This window comes from Sebastes fasciatus, chromosome 19, assembly GCF_043250625.1.
Source record: "Sebastes fasciatus isolate fSebFas1 chromosome 19, fSebFas1.pri, whole genome shotgun sequence".
NCBI classification, from domain to species: domain Eukaryota; kingdom Metazoa; phylum Chordata; class Actinopteri; order Perciformes; family Sebastidae; genus Sebastes; species Sebastes fasciatus.
The window spans coordinates 24188802-24209922 of NC_133813.1; the positions used below are offsets into that span (position 1 = coordinate 24188802).

Genomic DNA, 21121 nt, shown 5'->3' on the forward strand with positions numbered 1-21121 from the left:
AAAGGGACATATCATACTCATTTCCAGGTTCATACTTGCAAATTCGTTTTAACGCCACTAATTTCTTTAAGGGCCATGTAAAAGAAATGCAGAGATTTGTTTCTAAACATATTATAAATGTTGGAAAATTATTACTGAAAACATGTGCAAAGGCTGTGAACACTGTAGTACTGGATTGTGGACTGTTTTTCGCCAGTTTTGTGTTCATGATTTTTTAAGGCGGGGCTGAAATCATGGCTCGATGACGCACTGGAGTCCTTCTAAACATAACTCTCTGCTCACTGCTCTGATTGGCTTGCGAGAAAAATATGTTGCACCTTTGCAAACGTACTTCTCAAGCCGTGGGCGGTATATTCTAATGAGCCTTCTGTTACAGTTCATCATTCGGTTTTACCAGCAAACAAAACAAATCACACACACACACACACACACACACACACACACACACACACACACACACACACACACACACACACACACACACACACACACACACACACACACACACACACACACACACACACACACACACACACACACACACACACACACACACACACACACTCTGGACAGAAATGTGGAGGGGAACACTGGGTCCAATACACTTACTTCCGATTGGCTAATTTACGTTACAGCATTACATTTAAGAGGTGTTTTTTCTTTCTTTTTTAATCAATTATATTTCCCCCAGCTTTAGAAATACCAATTAAGCATAAATGCAACAACAGCAGATGCATTCCATAACAAAGCTGGACTCCATTAAAAATTTAATTTTACAAAACATTAATAACTTGTAGACTTAATAGCCTACTGTTCACGATTCGGGTTGCATTATCCATCTCGGATGTAAACAAAAAGATTGATACGCAAACAAAACAAAGAGGTCACACTTGGGGAACTTTTCTCCTGACTCAGCTTATGTGAGGCAAAATGCTGTTAATGATAATATTTATTTAATATTCTTATAAGCAATTTGCATATGATTTATTGCATTTTAAACACTTTACTGCTGTATTATTTTGAATTGCTCCTTTAGTAAACCGTGATCTTTCTTTCTTCTTTCACTTGGGGTTATGTTTATGCGACTATTTTTTCATACTCTACAGTGATTTTATGGTGAAAAGAGGGAAAAAAAAGCTTTGAGCGCAGCGTGTACTGCAGGGCTGGAGAGGTTGGCAACTGCAAAATGAACATGCAATCAGAAAAAAATATATATACATAATAAACCATAAGTGTTTGCGGTAGAGACGGCGCACTCAACCTGTAAAGATATGATCAAGGATCTTTTGACACTGACAAGAGCAGCATGTTGTGCTCCGTGCCTCAACAGACTCATTTAGTGATTTTATGGTATTTTTTTTGTCAGTGTAATATTATAGGTATTGCTTTAAAGCTGCAGTCGCTGACTTTGAGTTAGTGATTTTCATAAAACTGTCACTATATCCTGACAGTAAAGCATGAGACAGATAATCCTTAAAAAAAAATCATGATCATCTGTGTCCTCCTGGGGCTCCTAATGGCATTTGCGAGATTGCACTGCCCAAAGGAAAACAACCAATCAGAGCCGAGCAGTCTCTGGGCAGCTGTCAATCACTCCTTACAAAACTCACAAACTTCGATCAAACGTTCAAACTAGGCAGCTGATCAAATATGAATCAAGATTCTGTTACTGTGATGCCTATTTCTTAGTTTGCTCCGGCCGGTGGGCGGTGCTTGGTTTTGGCTCGACTGTTTTCAACATGGCGGCCGGGTCACAAATGTTCTCATTTTACAGCTAAACTAGGGTGACCATATTTTCAAACCCCCAAACCGGGACACTTAAGTGTACCGCACTAATATGCACGCACCATAGGCGTTTTCATCAGAATGGCTAACTTGGCGCACCTGTGGCGCATTTGAGCACGGAGCGGGATCAGAAAGAAGGTATTAGAGGCTGTGAGTGACAATCATGACTCATCACATTCACTACTTTCTCCCCCCTTTAATCACAGGACTATTCCCCTCATGACACACTGACAGTTTGGGAGTCCTGTAGAGAGTTTCCCTCAGAGGAAACGTATTGTTGTTTGGGCCTACGTACATTATTTTTGAACTTGTTTTGTCTCAGGCTATTATAATTAAAATTGTGGAGCTCAGACGACATTTTGGCCAGGATGGAGACACCGTCCGGGTGAAAGACGGAACGGCCGGTCCTGAGGGAGTTATAAGAAGAGCGAAATGCCTGTTGATGCGCAGAAGGAACTGTGTAGAATAATTAATCAAAACGACCCGTTTGATGTGCATATACTGTATAAGCACGAGGGGTTCTGTGGATCAAAACTATACTAAATGTATGCAGCGAATATCTGTTGCGTCTGTGCGTAATTGTGGCTTGACCGCGTGCAACATCACTCTCTATAGAGACTGCAGCGGTGTGCTGTGCTGGCTCTTTGTATACCTATCTCATGCGCACAAATTAATTAATGAGTGGAACATGATAAAAGTCTATGTAAGTATATTATTATTATTATTGTTGTAGTGAAAACCGGGACAAAGTGTTAGTGACTGTTGAAAACCAGGACATTTGAGTGTTTTACAGATATGTGTCGGGACTCGGGACACGTCAGCTTGAAACCGGGACTGTCCCGGACAAACCAGGACGTCAGGTCACCGTAAGCTTAACAGTACACTACAACATGTTTCTGAAACCATTTGAGTTGAGAAGTAGGCATTACAGTAACAGAATATTGATTCATATTTTATCAGCGCTGCCTAGTTTGTCCGTTTGATGGGAGTTTCACAAGCAGTGATTGACAGCTGCATTAGAGACTCCTTGGCTCTGATTGGTCGTTTTCCTTTGGGCACGTTGAAATCTTGCAAATGCCATTAAGATTTTTTTTTTTCACAGATTACCTGTCTCATGCACTACTGTCAGGATATAGTGACAGTTTTATAAAAATAACTTTTTAGCATATTTGCTCAAAGTGACTGTACTGCAGCTTTAAGTGTTACTGTCAGAGGATCTCTAAATAAAGTGAAGAATCTGTTTGCCAGTTGAACATCACATAATACACTACTACACAACCTCAGGCTGTCAGCGTGATATTCATATTACTATTACATCAGAGTTCCCACACCCAACACGGCGGTAATATACAGTATTGCACTAATGAGAGATTCCATTTCACTGCGTTTCAAAACATTGCTCTGTAGTGTTACTGCCGATCGTGCCAGTTTACCACCATTAAAGTAGACGCCCGGGTGTGAAACAATTATATCTAGAAGATGTGTTCAAGTGTTGACGGCACAGTGGCGTCTTGAAAGAAAAAAGGAAAGACAACCGTGTACAGAGAAGCCACATCAAGAAGCTTTTAAAGTAAATTTATCCCCTTGCGAGAGCATCTGAGATTCACAGTTTGGTAATGTGTCATTGCTCTGACTGTCATGTCATATATTCTATCCTACTGAGTGAGACATCGGATGCTAGAAAACGGCACTTATTTACCATTCACTGAAAGGTAGAAAGGGCTGCTGCTATTAACATTTCATATATGCTGGAGCTCAAATCCAACAATCTTTAGACACTCAGACATCAGCCACAGAAAGATGTAGTTTTTAACAACCAGCACATCCCTTTTCTCAGAGCTACAGGTGCTGCTGGGATTTCTCCTTCGTGAGTATCGATGCGACGGTTCTGTTGGTTTAAAATGAAGAGCGGCGAGAGACTCTGAAAGTGTTTCACAGTTTGCAGAGCACTGTTCACCACTTTCACTGACTCATCTGCGATTCCTCGTGTTCTGTGTGTGCCTGTGCACGTGGGATTGATGGTGGGTGTGTGAGGTGTGATGACACAAGATGCTCTCGGTACAGTAGGTGTTGGGTGTATTTCTGCTACTTACAAAAATAAAGTCGGCCCACCGTTGCTCGAGGTTCAGACTGTTTAATAAGCGTGTTGTATTTATTATTTGTTTTGTGGTTTCTTGTTTTTGTGTTAGTGTTAAGAGAGCTCTAGAAGAAGTGTTTCCCCTGCTCTCAGTAGTCAAATGACTTCAGATAAACCACTTAAAGTCAGTTGAAACTCAAAATGAATTGAATTTGAGGTAGGGTTGGGTGTATGGAAAAAATCTATCACGATATAGGTCATTTCATGACTCGATAATGATATACAGTATATCACAATATAGCATATTTTCTGGTAATTCAATAAATAAATAGTATACGAGATAACCACATGGCATTGTTGTATACTCCTGTGTGAATTAAATACTTAACAAATGAAAAGTACTAGTATTTTCTCATTTGAAGAACTTGAGTGCAAAATGAACAAAACAGTTTGAAGTGAAATTATCGAGAGAAAAAAGGAATAAATTCAGGCTTATAGGCTATATAGCAATATAATGAATATAGAAAAATATACTGTATATGATAGCTCTATTCACTGGATTGGGGTCATCAGGTAAGAGGGGGAATTATAGGGAGGTGGTGTATGTTGTAGAGCTGCAACGATGAATCGGTTTGTTGTCAACTATTAAATTAATCAGCAACTATTTTGATAATCGATTAATCGGTTTGAGCAATTTTTTAAAGGTCCCATATCGTGCTCATTTTCAGGTTTATACTTGTATTGTGTGTTTCTACTAGAACATGTTTATATGCTGTAATGTTCAACTCTCACAGTTGTTTATCACCGTGGGAGATATTACAGTATATATGGTATACACATACACACCCGAAAGCCAACACTTCATCTGCTGCTGGCTTCATATCTGCAGCTTGTCAATATCTGCAGTCACCATAACCCCCCAGCATTTTACTGCGTGTGACTTATGATCAGTGATTAATAGTTTCATCAGGCCATGTCCCATGTCATAGACACCACTGAAATAAAGGCTTTCTGGTGGGACCACTCACACTAATGACAATGTTGTTTTCCTCTTTTTACCCAGACTGTGCCGAAAGACATAAAAACATAGAAAAATCTGGGTGATTTTTTTTCTCGCCCTCCAGTGTTGCTCAACTAAACGGATCTCGACTGTCGATACATCTTGTTCTGTAACGTCCCCTGGCCAGCAGTAAACAAGATTCTCCTTTATAATAAACCGTGAAAGCAATTAAAGGCCTCATTTGGTGGGGTTTTAATAACGGTTATGTAATGCAGGACAGGGGAAATTAGGAGGGAAATCGAGTCAGAAATCAGACGAGAGCCAGCTGAGATACAAAGAGAGCCAGAGAGCTCAACAATGTGAGAGGGATGTTTGTGAAAAGCATGAAATATAAGCCAGGACAAGAGAAAATAGGGACGCTAGCTTGAATGTCAGCTCTAATAAACAGCTAGTTCCAGTTCCATTCAACACTTTTAGGAGTTAAGCAGACAAAAAAACACTATTTTCAAAAAGCTTTCCTGACAGATAAATTGTAAGAAGAGCTCTGGACTCGAACTAAATCTGAAACTTGTGTATAGAGCATGCTCTCTCCACTGTTGTGTGTCATCTCATCAGCAATGAAATGTCAAACCGGAAAGAACACCACTGCTAAATGGGAAACCTGCAAAGCTTTGAAAGCCCTCAGAGCAGCAGCTGCTCTCCAGCTATCAAGGATATTGCGAAAGAAAAAAAAACCCATGAAGCATAAGATTTGAATGCAGATGGGGGACAAGCTGGAGAGAAAACAGTTTTTGTCGTTGAGTGTTTTGACATTTGGACCTTTCCATTTTATACGCTAACAATTGCCGAAGCAATTATGGAAAAGATATTATGTCAAAGGAAAGGGGTGACAGGTCATGGGACTGCTAAGTGTTTGCCCAAAAGCAATTTGCCGATCACCAGAATGATTTACAAATCCACCACCAGTAGTGACTCAACTAAACATAATCAGGGGCTATGTTCTTCTAACTATGAGATTCCTTTCTCATAATTAGCCTTTTCATAATTGCAAGATTGTGTTATTCAGATCACTATCGCATAAGATTGAATAAAGGCAGCTTTCACACAAAGGGTTCAAATGAACCCTGAAATAAGGTTAAATCAGCTATACAAAACAAAACAAAATGAGCGATAACATTTTCTAAAAAAAAAGGACAGACGCGCAACAAACTTTGTGCCCTGTTCACACGTACCGTTCTGGACAAAGTCCCGCATGTTCAACATTCAGTGGGAAAGCTCTGCAGTCTCAGATCCATTTACTGTATCTCATGAATGTAATGCTAACTTCCTCCCGCTGAACGAGATTGGAGCCATTCATCACACGGGAGCCAGAGCCGTGGGAATAGCTGCCTGTAATTCACAACTGTCACGCATCACTCCTCGGTTGAATGGAAAGGACTTAAGGTTAGCCATTAGCGCTGGCAACTAGCTACTTGCTCTTTCAGCTCGGACCACTCTCCGAAGACACAAGGGCTGATGGGGAGGGAGGGAGGTTAGTGGGATTTGCATTTGCTTCTGTGGTGATTCTGGGATGGCAGCACAATGAGAACAGGGCATAGAGATCTACTGCAGCCTTTTGGACGACACAGAAACAACTAGGGCTGGTCGATTATGGCAAAAATCATAAACATAGTCAATATTGAGATCATGATTATTTAACAGTGACTCATATGTAGCTACCATTTTAAAGTTAAATGCATCAATGTGGTGCACTTTGAGAGCTAAATGAAGAGGCTTGATCTATGAAGAACTTTGTGCTCTAGTAAACAATTTAGCTAATTTAATAACACTGATTTCTTTAACGCATTAATGCAATTTGTGATTTTTTTTTCAGTTTTAAAGCTAGAGCGAAGACAACGGTATCATATAAAACTAGAAAACCTAAGGAATCCATCGGTATCAACCATGTCATACTAGCTTGTCGAAGAGAAGGAATCTAAATAACACTCCAAACTTACGCTAGATTTTGGTGAGGAAAAACTCGCATGGCCATTTTCAAAGGGGTCCCTTGACCTCTGACCTCAAGATATGTGAATGAAAATGGAATTTCTGGCATGCCCACTTTATGATAATCACATGCAGTTTTGGGGCAAGTCATAGTCAAGTAAGACACACTGACAGCTGTTGTTGCCCATGTTATGATTTGAGCATATTTTTTAATGCTAAATGCAGTACCTGTGAGGGTTTCTGGACAATATTTGTCATTGTTTTGTGTTGTTAATTGATTTCCAGTAATAAATATATAAATACATTTGCATAAAGCAAGCATATTTGCCCACTCCCGTGTTGATAAAAGTATTAAATACTTGACAAATCTCCTTTTAAGGTACATTTTGAACAGATAAAAAAATGTGCGATTAATTTGCGATCAATCATGATTAACTGTGGACAGAGAGGGCAAGCACTAAGCAGGTGAGGGGTCCTGTAAAGCGTCACCTTCCTCCCCGGGCCTTTCCAAGCCGACCTAGAGCCGATCGTGGTGCACCACCACGGGGCATCGCGTAAGTGAAAGGGGTGCGCTAGATTTATGAAAAGACAAAACGAGCGCGGCATTGCAAAATGTTTTAGGTCGATTATCCAAAGTTGTAATTGGAATTTGACGAATTGCACAGCCCTAGAAACAACTTTATTGACTGAGACTTTGTTATAATGAATTGAAAATGCATTAAAAATTATGGCAATTGAGTAATGACTTAATATTGAATATCATAAATGTTTAAAAGAACCAGCAAAAAGGATGCATTAGACACACGTGTGGCTGTGTGTGTTTTTTGTACTTACAAACTATAATTAACAGCTTCAACTATTAGATTAAATCCAATGGGTCGGATGTTTACATTTCCTCCTTTTTACACCTGTATATCTGCTTTACATATAACACTAAGGATTGAATGTGTATGTATTCTCTGGGGGGGCAATCACAAATGAGAATTTTATGACCCCATTACTGTAAGTAGCAGAGCGACGGTATTTCACTCCTCTATATGGGGGTTAGAAATAAAAAGGCAGGTTGGAAGACATTAAAGAAAAATGAAGAAAAAGTAAGTATGCATGAAATATTACCGCACATACATCTTCTCTCACACGTTATATACCACGCATAGATCACCCCTTACAAATTAAAGTCCGCACATTCCGAATGAACGCTATTCATTCTCCTAATTACCCGTTACTGCCCTCAGCTTTAATCAGGGACGGAGCATAATCTATCGAGAACTCTGTCTCTTAATGATCTTGTCAAAATTAAGATGCACAGATGTTCGTACTTAGAGGCCATTACACATTTCAGAGAGCGAAGAGAACAGTGAACAGTGACCGAGGACTTTTACATATCCTGAATATTCCCACTGCAGCGGTTGGAATTTACAACAAGAACGTGGCCAAGGAAAAAGCCGTAAACTGTCAAGATTAGACAGGATCTTTTCAGTGATAAAAAATATGGATAATAAGGAAACAATATGAGGAAGATGTGCATGACTATTTCACAAAAAAAACAAAAAATACCAAAAAAAAAAGTCCATGAAACGACAAAGCTCTAAATCAAAACTGACAGGTGTGGGAAGAATCAAATACTCTAAAAGCATATTTGACAGCCCTAATCTGGTTTAGAGGTGGCAGAGATGCATGCCCTGCAGCTCCGACGCTGCTCAAACGGGTTAAATTAGGCACAACAGTTTTATTGCTGTGAGAGCAAAAAAAAAAAAACTTGCGAGGGGTGCAATGCGGTCCCCCCGGTGAGGAATGAGAAGTCTCAACCCAGCTGTTTGTTCCTCATATCCATGTGAATTCATTCTTAATCGTCAGAGAGGAAACACAGTTATTTCTCAGCTATTGGGAATGGTGTTGCCCCGAAGGCAAAAAAAATAGACTCTTTAAAATAGATTCAGCTCGTCTTCTTTGATTTTGATCCTCTTATTTCTCTTGTTTACATATGCAAACATACAGTATATCTGGACGGATATACATAAAAACATAATGCCTTGTTCTATATCTCTAACAGATTTAATCTCGAGCGCTCGTCTTCAGACGTCTGCACTGTGAAAAATCTGCATTTGTTTGTGCTCGGCTAATCGGGATGAGTCTATCCTACAACGCTGCGGGGACCGACTGTATTTAAAAAGCCGTGTTGCCTGGATTGCTCCTCCACCTTTTTATTTAGTGGTGACAACACAACAGATGACTACGCAACCCCTTGTGAGAGTGAAGGATAGCTTTGTTCCAGACTCGGCTGCTCCCCAGCTCAGCTTGATCGCCCGGAGGCACTTAAAGAGCCGCTGTTATGTGCTTCCTTTGATGCCGGAGACAACAGAGACCTGGTCTGTTAATGATGAGTTTGTTTATGTCAAGAAAGCAAATATTAACACTGCTTTCAGTAGTTGACATATTGATGAAAAGTGGTTGAATAGATGGATCATTTTAATTCAGAAAATCTATACATATGAAGTTTATGATATTAGCCTCTGAGGCAGAGATAGACACACATATATATATAGAAGAGAGAGACAGATATACCTCCTTGCAGATTCCACCGAAGGTTATTACTAATATAGCAGCAATATACAACAATTTACTGCAGCAGGCGAGCAATAACTATTTTCTGCTCCTCTTGATATCTCAATCTTGCCACAAAGAAAAACAGATATTATCTGTATTTCATGTCAAAAAAACAGCCCACCCACGTCTATTGAATTATCAGACGGGGAGAGGAAATTGAAAGACTAATCTTTCTCTGGGTATCTAACCTGTTACTTGGGGAATAAAGCCTGTGTGATTTAATACTCTTTTCTTAATCCATTTCATGTTTGCTTGGGTTTGGAACTGAGCCGGAGTTGAATTGACTGAATTTGGTTCCAATTCAACATTGCCTTGTCAAATAACCTATTATTAAATATTGGAACCCCCCCCATGAGTGAGTGTCTCCTTAACTATAGCTTCAGTTGTTCACTGATGTTGCTCATACTGTATTTACCAGCCCGGTCGCATTGAATGGCGTATGATAACACCGTTCTTGCTTTAGGCATGTCATTTTTTTAAGCCATGTAGTCTGTATTGACTTCAATGTAAATTAGGGCTGTCACAGTTAACGCAAATTTGATTTAACACCACTAATTTCTTTAACGCATTAAGGCAACTTGCGATTTTGTAGGTTGTAGCGGGTTTTAAAGCTAGAGTGAAGATACTGGCATCATATGAAACTAGAAAAACCTAAGGATTCAATTGGTACCAACCATGTCATACTACCCTGTCGCGAAGGAGGTTAAAGAACGCTCCAAATTTAAAACTTGCATGGCCATTATCTAAAGGGGTCCCTTGACCTCTGACCTCAAGATATGTGAATGAAAATGTGTTCTATGGGTAGCCACGAGTCTCCCCTTTACAGACATGCCCACTTTATGATAATCACATGCAGTTTGTTTGCACACTGACAGCTCTTGTTGCCTGTTGGGCTGCAGTTTGCCATGTTATGATTGTAGCATATTTTTTATGCTAAATGCAGTACCTGTGAGGGTTTCTGGACAATATTTGTCATTGTTTTGTGTTGTTAACGGATTTCCAATAATAAATATATACATACATTTGCATAAAGCAGCATATTTGCCCACTCCCATGTTGATAAGAGTATTAAATACTTGACAAATCTCCCTTTAAGGTTCATTTTGAACATATAAAAACTGCGATTCATTTGCGATTAATCGCAATTAACTATGGACCATCATGCAATTAATCGTGATTCATATTTTAATCGATTGACAGCCCTAATGTCAACCAAACGCATAAATGTTTGTGTCCTAAAGTGTTGTCGAGTTATTTTGAAGGTATGTTAGCAACTTGTTTTTACGTGTTTTCCCTACTTCTGTTGCGTTGTTTCCGTATGTTTTTTACATAGTTTACGTACTTATTTTAAGCCTGCCATGATGAATTTCCTAAACCTAAGTGAGTGGCTATGTTGTCTAAACCGAACTGCTACCGTAGTTTCGTTGCGTGGCCTACAAATGACATGCGAAAAATGCTAAAATGCGTTCTCATAACACACAGAATGTCCTTGAAATGTTGTGCTATATTTATACTGTACGCCTTCCCATGAGATCAGGTTGGTATTTTCACCCATACTGGCTTGGATAATCGGTGACTGCACATTAGATTAGATCATTTATTGACCATTATGTATTTTAGTTTTACTGTTATGTTGCAAATGCTTGCTAATATTCCCCCTCTGAAGGCCACTTACTGAACTGTATTGCATTGTACACAGATCTTTACTCCCGCCCTTGGCTGCAGCAGTGTTAACGTGCATCGAATGACACACTTGATCCGGCATTTAACCAACAGTGTCAGAGTGAAAGGACGAAAGAATTATTATGATTTGTTTTAAACACAGAAAAGCGTTGAAATTCAATGGTAATGAGGTAAACTGAGCTGTGCTGTGCTCTACTGTACAGCGGAGCAGGGGGGGGGGGGGGGGGGGGGGGGGGGGGAGTCATGGCGCTCAGATGTCAGGCACGCATGGCTGTGGGGAGATGCAGGGGGTGCTGGGTAGAGGGCTTAGGGTGATGAGGGTTTGCGCAAAACTTTTGTTTGGGTGAAGTTGCCATTTTCTTCCTCCCTGATGACTCTTTATGCAAACCAGAGGCAACCGAGCGGAAATCTGGCTCTGCGCTGACAACTCATCATTTAATTCCTGACTTTTGGAGTGTGCCACACATTTTAATAAACTCTTGCATACTGGGACACCCTACAAGCGCCTTAAAAATGAGATTGGAGACAACGGTATCTGTCTCCTCTAAACTGTTATAAACCACTGGAGTTTGACGGGCCAAAATTAAACTTTTGCATGATGGTTGGTGTTAAAAAAAATACATCTTTGCCAACCCCTGCATCCAAACAACTTTACCAGAGATGTCCCAAAAGGGATATCAACTGATGAAAAATATGCCACTAATATCCTACCATCTGCTCAGCCTCCGAGTACGTCCATTAGGAAGACTGATACTGTAGCCGGATACAATAATGTGCCATGAAGACAAACATTTCCACCGTTCGCGTAAAGCACAGAAAACCACAATGTGCCGCAGTTGTCAAACTTAAACTTTAAAAATGGCAAGCTACCAGGAGAAGCCATGTTTACACAGAGTTTTGAACTTCACCATGCAGCCCCGGGAGAGTTCACAGAGTGCATCAGTAATACCCCTTTCTCACACAGACACAGCGGATGACACGGTACATTGACCACAGGTTCAACGAGAATTTGACCGTTCATTCCACACCGCTGGGTAAATGCTAGATTGTTGCTGTTCATGCAGCACGCATCTGTCAATGAGGTTCTCTCCACTGCTATGCTGCTGTGTTGCAACATAATTAAAAACTTTTACTCCAGTATCAAGCATTTTTTTGATCAAGAGAGATTAACGGAAGAAAGATTTCTTAATAAGTATGGCAAATTATTGTCAAGTCGTTGTATGCTTGAGCAACAGAGAGTTTGATTTACAAAAATGGAAAGTTAAGGAGCCTCCTACTTGATTAGTTGAGATACATATCATGCTCCCATAATGTCTGGCATTTGAATCTGTCCAGACAGTTGTCTGTTATATTTTTGTGCAACAAAAGGGAATTGTATTGTGCATTATCAACATGTATCTAGCCTACAATAAGGCTCTACTTGAAAAAACAAAAACTGCCTCATCAACAGCTGAAAAGACAGTTGTGAGGCTATTGGGCATCATTGGTCGCTATAAGCACCATAGATATGGGTCAATAGGGGCCTATTACACCCACTAGTAGGTTTTATCATCAATTCACATGTAGATCACCAAAAGAAGGTTTAAAAGAACATGACTGCAACCTCAGGAGCAGAAGGGGGAAGTAGTACAGACAGCATGAAACTCCATATGGGGTGGAGTAGGGATGCATCGATACCAGTATCGGGTATTGGGTCCGATACTGTCCTCATGTACTCGTACTCGCAAAACGGCTCCGATACAACGGCACCAGTACCACTTCACAGCAGCGCGATGTTAACCTCTCGTCAGCATCTTTCGGGTCCTCACGCTCCACCTCCGAGACGGGCCGGTGATGCGCCCGCCTCCGCTAGGTCCGGATCCCACCTCAGCCGACGGGCGCCAGCACTCACTTTTTGATTGCACCCTCCGACTCGCGCGTGCGTTAGTCTCCTTGGTCCGTGTTTCAAGACGGGTCGGGTGGGTTGCAGACATCGCCGCAGACCCCTGGAGCCTTTTACGTGGGCCGAGCCCAGCCCTGGGGGCACGATGCGGTTTGGGCGCAGTGAGGACAGTCCGCCCCGGTTGACAATCGCACCAGGAGCAGGGGGCCCCGTCCCTCCCAGACGGGGAGAGAGGGCACAGAGAGCACTTTGGCCACGGTATGGCGAGTGTAAGTACTGTAAGGCCCATGGATGGGACACAAAACCTAGGGAGGCCGGGGTTTGCATCTTGTGTGAAGACAACAAAATGTAGTGTTCTTTGTGTTCAAATGCATTACGTTTCGCTTTAACTTTCGAAAGCTAAAACACAATGTTTTCCCCTAAACATAACTAAGTGGTTTTGTTGCCTAAACCTAAAGAAACCTTCTTGTTTGTGTTCAAAATGTAATGTTTCATTGAATTTTACCACATGTTAGAATGTGTTGCTTTTAAGTTTCGTTTTCACTTTTGCAACGTAGTAGGCCCCCGAATCAGGTGCTCGTTACTTCTGCTCTCTGTTCATGTCAAAGCATGCAATTATAATGTCTAGCCATAGAAGTTTTTTAATACAGTGGTACCCCGTTTTAAAATGCTCCTAACAAAAATGATCACTGACATTGCAACTATCACTTATCTGCTTTAATAAGGATCTGAGTTCTCTCTACTGTCTATGCATGTTCGCAATATGTTTGCCTGTGCTTTTATACTATTTTCTTTTTTCCTAAAAGATCACAATCTCAGTGAGACTAAATATATCATCGCCTTCTCTCTTCCCTCTTAAGCAATTCAGTCACAACCATTAGACACATTTACAGTCACCACTATCCATTTCACACACGTGAAAACAGTAAGTGTTATCATGGAAACAGCAGCGCAGGCTGTAATGTAAGCAGCACAACAAGTTTTTACCCGGGCACATTTCTACTGTAACGTATGATATCACCAACCGGTGTTTGATGAGCCAAGCGATGAAAAAGGAAGGCGCCGGTAGAAAAACATTACCTGTCTGAAATCGCTAACCTGCACTTACAACAGCTGTTGTTATAAACTGAGGTTAGTGAGCACGCGAATAAACCACCTGTCATCCTCTCCGGCTCAGCAGCAGCAGCAAGAAAGGGGAACGCAGGCAACTAAAAATGGAATAAGCAATGTCTCCGAAACTTCAGCACCGGCTCGGGTTAAAATTTAATTCATTGCAAAATGCATTTCAACTGTCTTAAGAGCGGCAGACAGCCTTGAGGGACTGACTCTGATAATGGATTTTTAAGCCCTCCGCGTGGCATGTCGCCGCTCTGTGTTAGCACCCACTCTGACAGGGGTGTTTAAAATAACACCGACCCAAAAAGAAAATAATACCACTGTGTCTGTGATCCTCTGAGTTAATCTTTGAAGACTGGAAGGCTTTGTCAGTCTTTTTGTCTGCGTATTAATCAGCCCGCACACGGAGGTGTGAGACTGCTCTGAATCATTTTAGAGTAATATTTCATCTAACATTTAGACTCTCTCAAAGTGTGAGCTGAAACTAAATCGGACTATTAAGCAAGTGAGTATGCATGTATTCTCTCTCTATTCCCTTTTCTTTATTAAGGGAGCTTACTCCTGGCAGTTCTTTGACGTGCTTCTGATGTGCTAATGGTCAGCTGAGGGAGAAAAAAAAAAATGTGTGTGGCGTCCATGTGTGTTCGCTTATGCACGTGTTTGAAAACTGTTAATTAAATATGCCAAAATATGTCCAGTGGCATGACGTGGAATGGTGTCTGATAAACAATCCAAAGGCGTATTAGCATAATACTCATTCATATATTAAACACACTCTCTCCCAAGTCTACTACGTTCCACCTCTGGGTCTAATAAGGATTCATTTTGGTTTAGTATGAGAAACTACCGGTTCAATTTTAGTCTCCAGCCTCTGAATAATACTACTGTACCACTGTGGAAATACATAAAACATGGTTGGGACCACTGTTACGGATATCACTGTAATGATTATACAGATATTTCACACTACGAAATGACTACATGTGTATTTACAGTTGTGCAACAAAGCCCAATGTGAAAATATTTTTAGTTTTAAAGGTCCCATATCGTGCTCATTTTCAGGATCATACTTCTATTTTGTGTTTCTACTAGAACATGTTTACGAGCTGTAATGTTAAAAAAATAACTTTATTTTCCTCATACTGTCTGCCTGAATATACCTGTATTTACCCTCTGTCTTAAACGCTCTGTTTTAGCGCATTTCGACGAAATTGCAACAGAATTGCGTTGCTAGGCAACATCTTGGGTCCATGTGTACTTCCTGTCAGCTGATGACATTCACATACACTGCAACTAGGAAATAAACTGGGACATATTTAGAATGTTTATGTTTAAATCTGTGTAAAGGGTCTAAATATTGTAAATTTGTGACATCACAAATGGACAGAAATCCAGACAGCTTTGTTTCAAATGCAGAGTTTCTGAATACAGGCTGTGTCTACTTCCCTGTGTATTGAGCGTTTCAATACTTTCACAATATTTATATAGGACTTAAGCCTGCTTTATAATCAAAAAATATGAAAATCTGGGACCTTTAATAACTAATAACATAATATGGAATAAGTTAAATTAGGCATAACAATTTTATATGAGAACATAAAAAAGTATATGGCAGCACATCATTAATTCAAATATTCTTATTTAAATGTTGCATTTGCGATATTGGTGAGAAAATTAAATATATATATAATATTAAATAACACCACATATGCACGTCGTTCTTTTTTACTGCGAGAATAAACTAAAGCTTTGCAGCCTTTAAAATGTAAAAAACCCCAGCCAGAACAAGGCATGGGATGCTGTGTCTGAGTGACACAGTGTGCCATCCCCTGTTCATGCATATTTTTAATAAATTATCCATATTTCGGGTGCTCGGGTTGTCACAGCAGAGGAACACCAAACAACTGCAGAGACATAGGGTTAACACTAGTAGTATCAGTAACAAAATTATGAACATAGTGTCAACCAGTTTGGGGCAAAAGGCAATTAACACTATATGTAGACAAAAACATGTCTTAGTCATAAAAAAACAGCCACGAGCTACTAAATATGTCAAGGGGTGGAAATTGTTTTGGTTGTGATGAAAGATGGGGAATATGAGTCAGGTTTATTAATATGGACTAGTCGTCATGGTAACACAGTGGGAGGTAAATCGTGGGGGATGAGTTGCAGAGGGCATGTGCAGAATAACTTTATCTGTAGAAAAATGCTGAGAATGTTACGAGTATTTAGTTTATTCTACAAAGGCTATCAGGCGGTGGTACACATTATTGTTGGACAACGGTGTCAGGAACGCTATTCATCATTTGAGATCAGTGTCGGACCAATTCATGAATATTGTAAATAGAAGGTTTTGTTGGAGTAGAAGCCTTTCTTCATTTCAGTTAAAAGATAAGGACAAAGGAAAAAAAACAAAACAAGAAAATTGCCTCATCAGTGTTTGTCTTTGGTCGACACAAACAACAAAAAGACCAGTCAATTTATAACCCTGTCCAAGCTCTTAATGGCCAGCAACCGTCCTCCAGCAATTGAGATGGCTCATCAATTTAATTACTTTACAATCCAGGCCCGCCCCACGCTGTCAAAAGCCTTGCATCCGAAGTTTCCAGTCACCCTGTACTTGTAAATATGCCAGGAGAAAAAGCTATTTTATGCTGCCGTTTACAGTGCTACATCTAAAATCAAACTTTATGTATCAAGAAGAAGCTCCATCAATACACGTTATTCGTAATGCATTTTTATACACATAATAGTAGTATCCAAAGAAGCATATTACAAATGGTATTATTATCACTGCTTCTACTTTGCTGCTGTTGCCACTGGACCGGTTGTATTGATCCGTATTATATTGTGAATAACGGTCCCCATCGTAGTCGCCATGGTGAACTGATGCACCTTTTGTTGTTAATCCTTTTCAAAAGGCAAGTTATGGGTTTTCCATAAATTCCAAATGGGTAGAATTCACTGTAATACCGGGTACACGCTACACGAAAATCAAGCCGATTTTAGGCCTGATTGCCCCCTCCCGACAATTGTCTTTCTCTATCTTTTTGAAGAAGGATTCCAGAGATCCTTTCAGCAGAGAGAATCTTTACTTTTCCAATTGTAGGCAATATACGACTTTCTGTATCCAACTGTTATGTGCCAGAGGGGGAGGCATGGTTCCATTTGAGAAGGATGGATCGTCTGGTTGAGAGGGTTGTGAAAACAATGACGTGCTGTATCGTAGTGGGCAAAATGTTGAGAAGAGGGGAGGCCAAATAAAGCAGTCAGGGGGTATAGGGCTCTATATTTATGTTGTAGACCTGCTCAATGGTTTTAAATATCGTGAACCAAAAGTAGCTCAGTCTCGGGCATGTCCAGAACATATGAAAATGGTCAGCAGGGGGAATACTTCACTACATCTATTACAGGCATCACTTCTGTCAGGGTATATTTTTACCAATTTAGCGTTGGTATAATGGGCTTTATGGAGCACCATATACACTGCATCAGGCCGTGCCTGGGCACACAAAGATGAGGAGTGCACTAGACCAATAATGTCACTCCACTGACTGATATGTCAGTCCCCAGATCGTGCTCCCAGGAGGCTTTAAGGAGTGTGGTGAGGGCCGGATTCAGGCAATCAATTTTTGCTGTATATGATGGCTATCAACCTTTTTTGCTCTAAATCCAAGATGAGAAACTGATCAATTTTTGATTCTCGGGGGGGGCGATTGGGGAAATGGGGGAACTGTTTTTAGACAAAGTGTCTCATTTGAAAAAAAAACCTGGAAGTAATGGCTATTTGGCAAGTTGAATTTAACTGACAGTGAAGCGAAAGATGAAAAGACCCCATCTTCATATAAGTGTTTTAAGACCATTGTTGGACCAAATACGAAAGGCAGGGTCAGTACAGGACGGTGAAAAGAGATGGTTGTAAAAAATCGGCGTGTAGACCATGTTGTTTCCTGAATTGGAGCCAAATCTTGATTGTGTGCCGCACCAATTTCAAATTGTAAATATTAAACATGTTCAATATTTACGATCGGATATCCTACTGTGTGTGGGGAACCCCGAGGACAGCCGATGACGCGGTCATGTGGGAAAGAACGATAGCTTATTGGGAACCAAGCTGACTGAAGCGGAAGGACAACCCATAAGCTAATGCAAAACGGGAAGCATAAAATAGTAGTAAGATGGAGCTCAGAAATCGAAGACGAACTTGTTGATTTGTGGCAACAACGCGAGTGTTTAATTTAACGTGTCTCTATGACTTCATCCATCCATCCATCCATCCATCATTCTGTGAATTTTCACTACAAAGTAGTGCAAAAACTATCATCGCTAATTCTTCCATGGATATACTGTATAAAGAAAACTGGATACGGCCTTGGAGGCGGGGCCCCGTTCATTCCTATGAAAGTTGCTCAGTGGCACATGATGCCAAAATGGCTCGACTTCCAAGTGGAAAAGTTGATATACCTCAAAAAAATGTATCCCCTGAGTTACAGACGTCTCTTTCCCAATGTAAGTCAATGGGAAAAAGTATTTTCGGACACGGAAGTTGTAGTACCGCCGTTTGGCCACTACGAAAACTGTCATCAATGACCGGCACTCTTCCTGGGGGGCTTGAATTCTTCCTGCCCGTTGTCCGTTGTTTGTTTACACTAGAGTCACGTTTGATCACGAGAGATTTTGCGAGATTTCCATTTTTTGTTGTCCGAACTCTTGTTGTTCATGATTGGAATCTGTTAGTGTGTGGTTTGCTGTTTTTTGCCAAATCGTTGCTCGCCACACACCATAGGAACACGACTGTCAAATTTAACATAACATGTTGTTATGTGAGGGGTCTCACATTTTCAAAATCTGTCAAGATTTTAAAAATATTTTAGCGTGGGCCAGCCAATTGTGTCTCACTAAAGCATCATACTGTCAGACTCTGTGTACAATGAATACAGGGGGCACACACTGCAGCAGTGTGAGTCATAACTGCTTCTAACCATAGGCCCCTATAGTGTCCATACATACTCTAAAGAGCCTAACACCAAAGCATACTAATTATGGCTGTAAACAGCACATCAAATATTATAGATTGCTTGCAAATATCACAAAAAGCCATATTAGGATGTAGCAGATGGCATGCAAATTTAATGAGTGGCATTATCTTGGGAAAGAAACATTAAAAACGAGGTGATTATGTAAATGAATGACTTTTAGAATACATCCAGTACTTAATCAGTCTTTTAGCTGCAAAGTCCTGCATTAACTACTGAGCGGCACAAGCACTGGCCGTTATTGGAACAGCTTAATCAATACAGGTCGGCACACTTTATGTGTTGTTTGTTTTCTTTAACTGAGGTAACTCTTATGGGTGTCATTATTCTGATTCCTGAATTTTTCACTATGGGCAGTTATACATGGAACGTGACAAGCTTGGATGCTAGCGTGCCCAGACAGCATTTCTGTAGCTCCTGTGTGTCAGGCAGACTAAAGGCTTGAATCCAGCATCACTAGTGTGGTTCAGGTCTGCTGTGTCACTGGAATCGGTTATCAGCACCCACTGAGCTCTGCTAGCTAGTTAGCTACAGCTCAGCGCCTGACAGCAGGCTGATGGATGAAACCTGTAACTACTAGGTGTTTATCAGTAAGTAGCTCTATCACTGGCAAACACACACACATAGACCCTCACTCCCAATAGCAATGTATTTACTGTACACCTGTTTATTCCATATATTATATCTCTAGACCAACCGAGGACCTATTCTTCTCATTTTTATGTATGTACTTGTATTTTAGGCTTCGACTAGGACATGTTTACAATGCCTTAATGTTCAAAAAATGCTTTATATTTCTCATACCGGCTGTGCCGCAGCACCTCTTTTTCCCCCTCTGTCTGAAACGCTCTGTTTGAGCTTCTCCCCCCACCCCCTCCTGAAAAGCCCAGTCTGCTCTGATTGGTCAGCTGGCCCTCTCCGTTGTGATGTGTAGTCAACTGAACCAAACTCTTCAGACTCTCTGCTTTAGCTCCGCTCTAACTAGCTTTGTTTGAGGGCGTGCCAAACTAGCCGCTAGGCAGGTATAATGCAAATATGTTACTTGGTGACATTCACCACGTTACGGAACAAAAGGCGGGACTTCAAGTAAGGCGTTTCAGGCAGTTGAGGAACAGTGTTTCTGTGGGGGAAGAGTAACTACCTTTGGCGTAGACTTTGGGCTTTATAACTTTGCAGATCTTTTACATGCACAAAAAAAACGATATAACACTCTAAAGGAAAGGGATAAGCATAATAGGCCCCCTTTAAATGGTAAACATACACATTTTTAGAACCCCCTGGCCTTGTATTAACACAGTTAAGTTAATTAACCCCGGTTGAAACCATAAAGAATATTCGCTTACTTTGTACAGCAATATGTTCATGTCAGCATAGTCATCCAGAAACAAAACCAACACATGACATCTGCTTCCACTCACCATGCAGCCGGATGACTCCAACTGTCTGTCAGTCACACACTTGAAATTCTTCTTGCAACCACCATTATCTTTAGAGCAGTCACGGACGGGCCCGAAAGATGCCAGTAGGTCCTCCACTGTCTCAAAGTAAGTGGACATCATGGCCTCTTCCCTGGAATGGAAGAAAAAAAAGAAGAAGATAAAAAACAAGAAAATACCTTTGCATATGTTTTCACAGTGTAAATAAGGACACACCAGTACAAGTAATGGCAACGAGTGCTTGAGCAGCTGGACAATCCTCAGCACCTGGAAAGCTGTTTTTATTAAGAAGCTATTATACATAATGTGACAACATGGCGGTGTGTTGGTGGCTTTTACCCTTTCACCTGCAATTAATGACTGCTTGTTATGTTTGCAACTCTTTTATTTCGCAAGAGGGTATAAAAGTCAACTTAAAGCTTCAGTAGGCAGAATACTTTTGGGCAAAAATCCCATAATTACCTTTCAGCATATTGTAATTCAAGTGTTCTGAGAGAAAACTAGACTTCTGCA

General features: G+C 40.7%; 1 protein-coding gene across 1 annotated transcript in view; it reads right to left on the reverse strand.

The window, feature by feature from the left end:
- astn2 (astrotactin 2) overlaps positions 1-21121 on the reverse strand; it is a 395991-nt gene that overhangs the window by 133104 nt on the left and 241766 nt on the right. The window contains exon 11 of the mRNA XM_074618826.1: positions 20591-20741. Within this exon, the coding sequence (XP_074474927.1) occupies positions 20591-20741 (151 nt within the window). The remainder of the gene's footprint in view (positions 1-20590; positions 20742-21121) is intronic.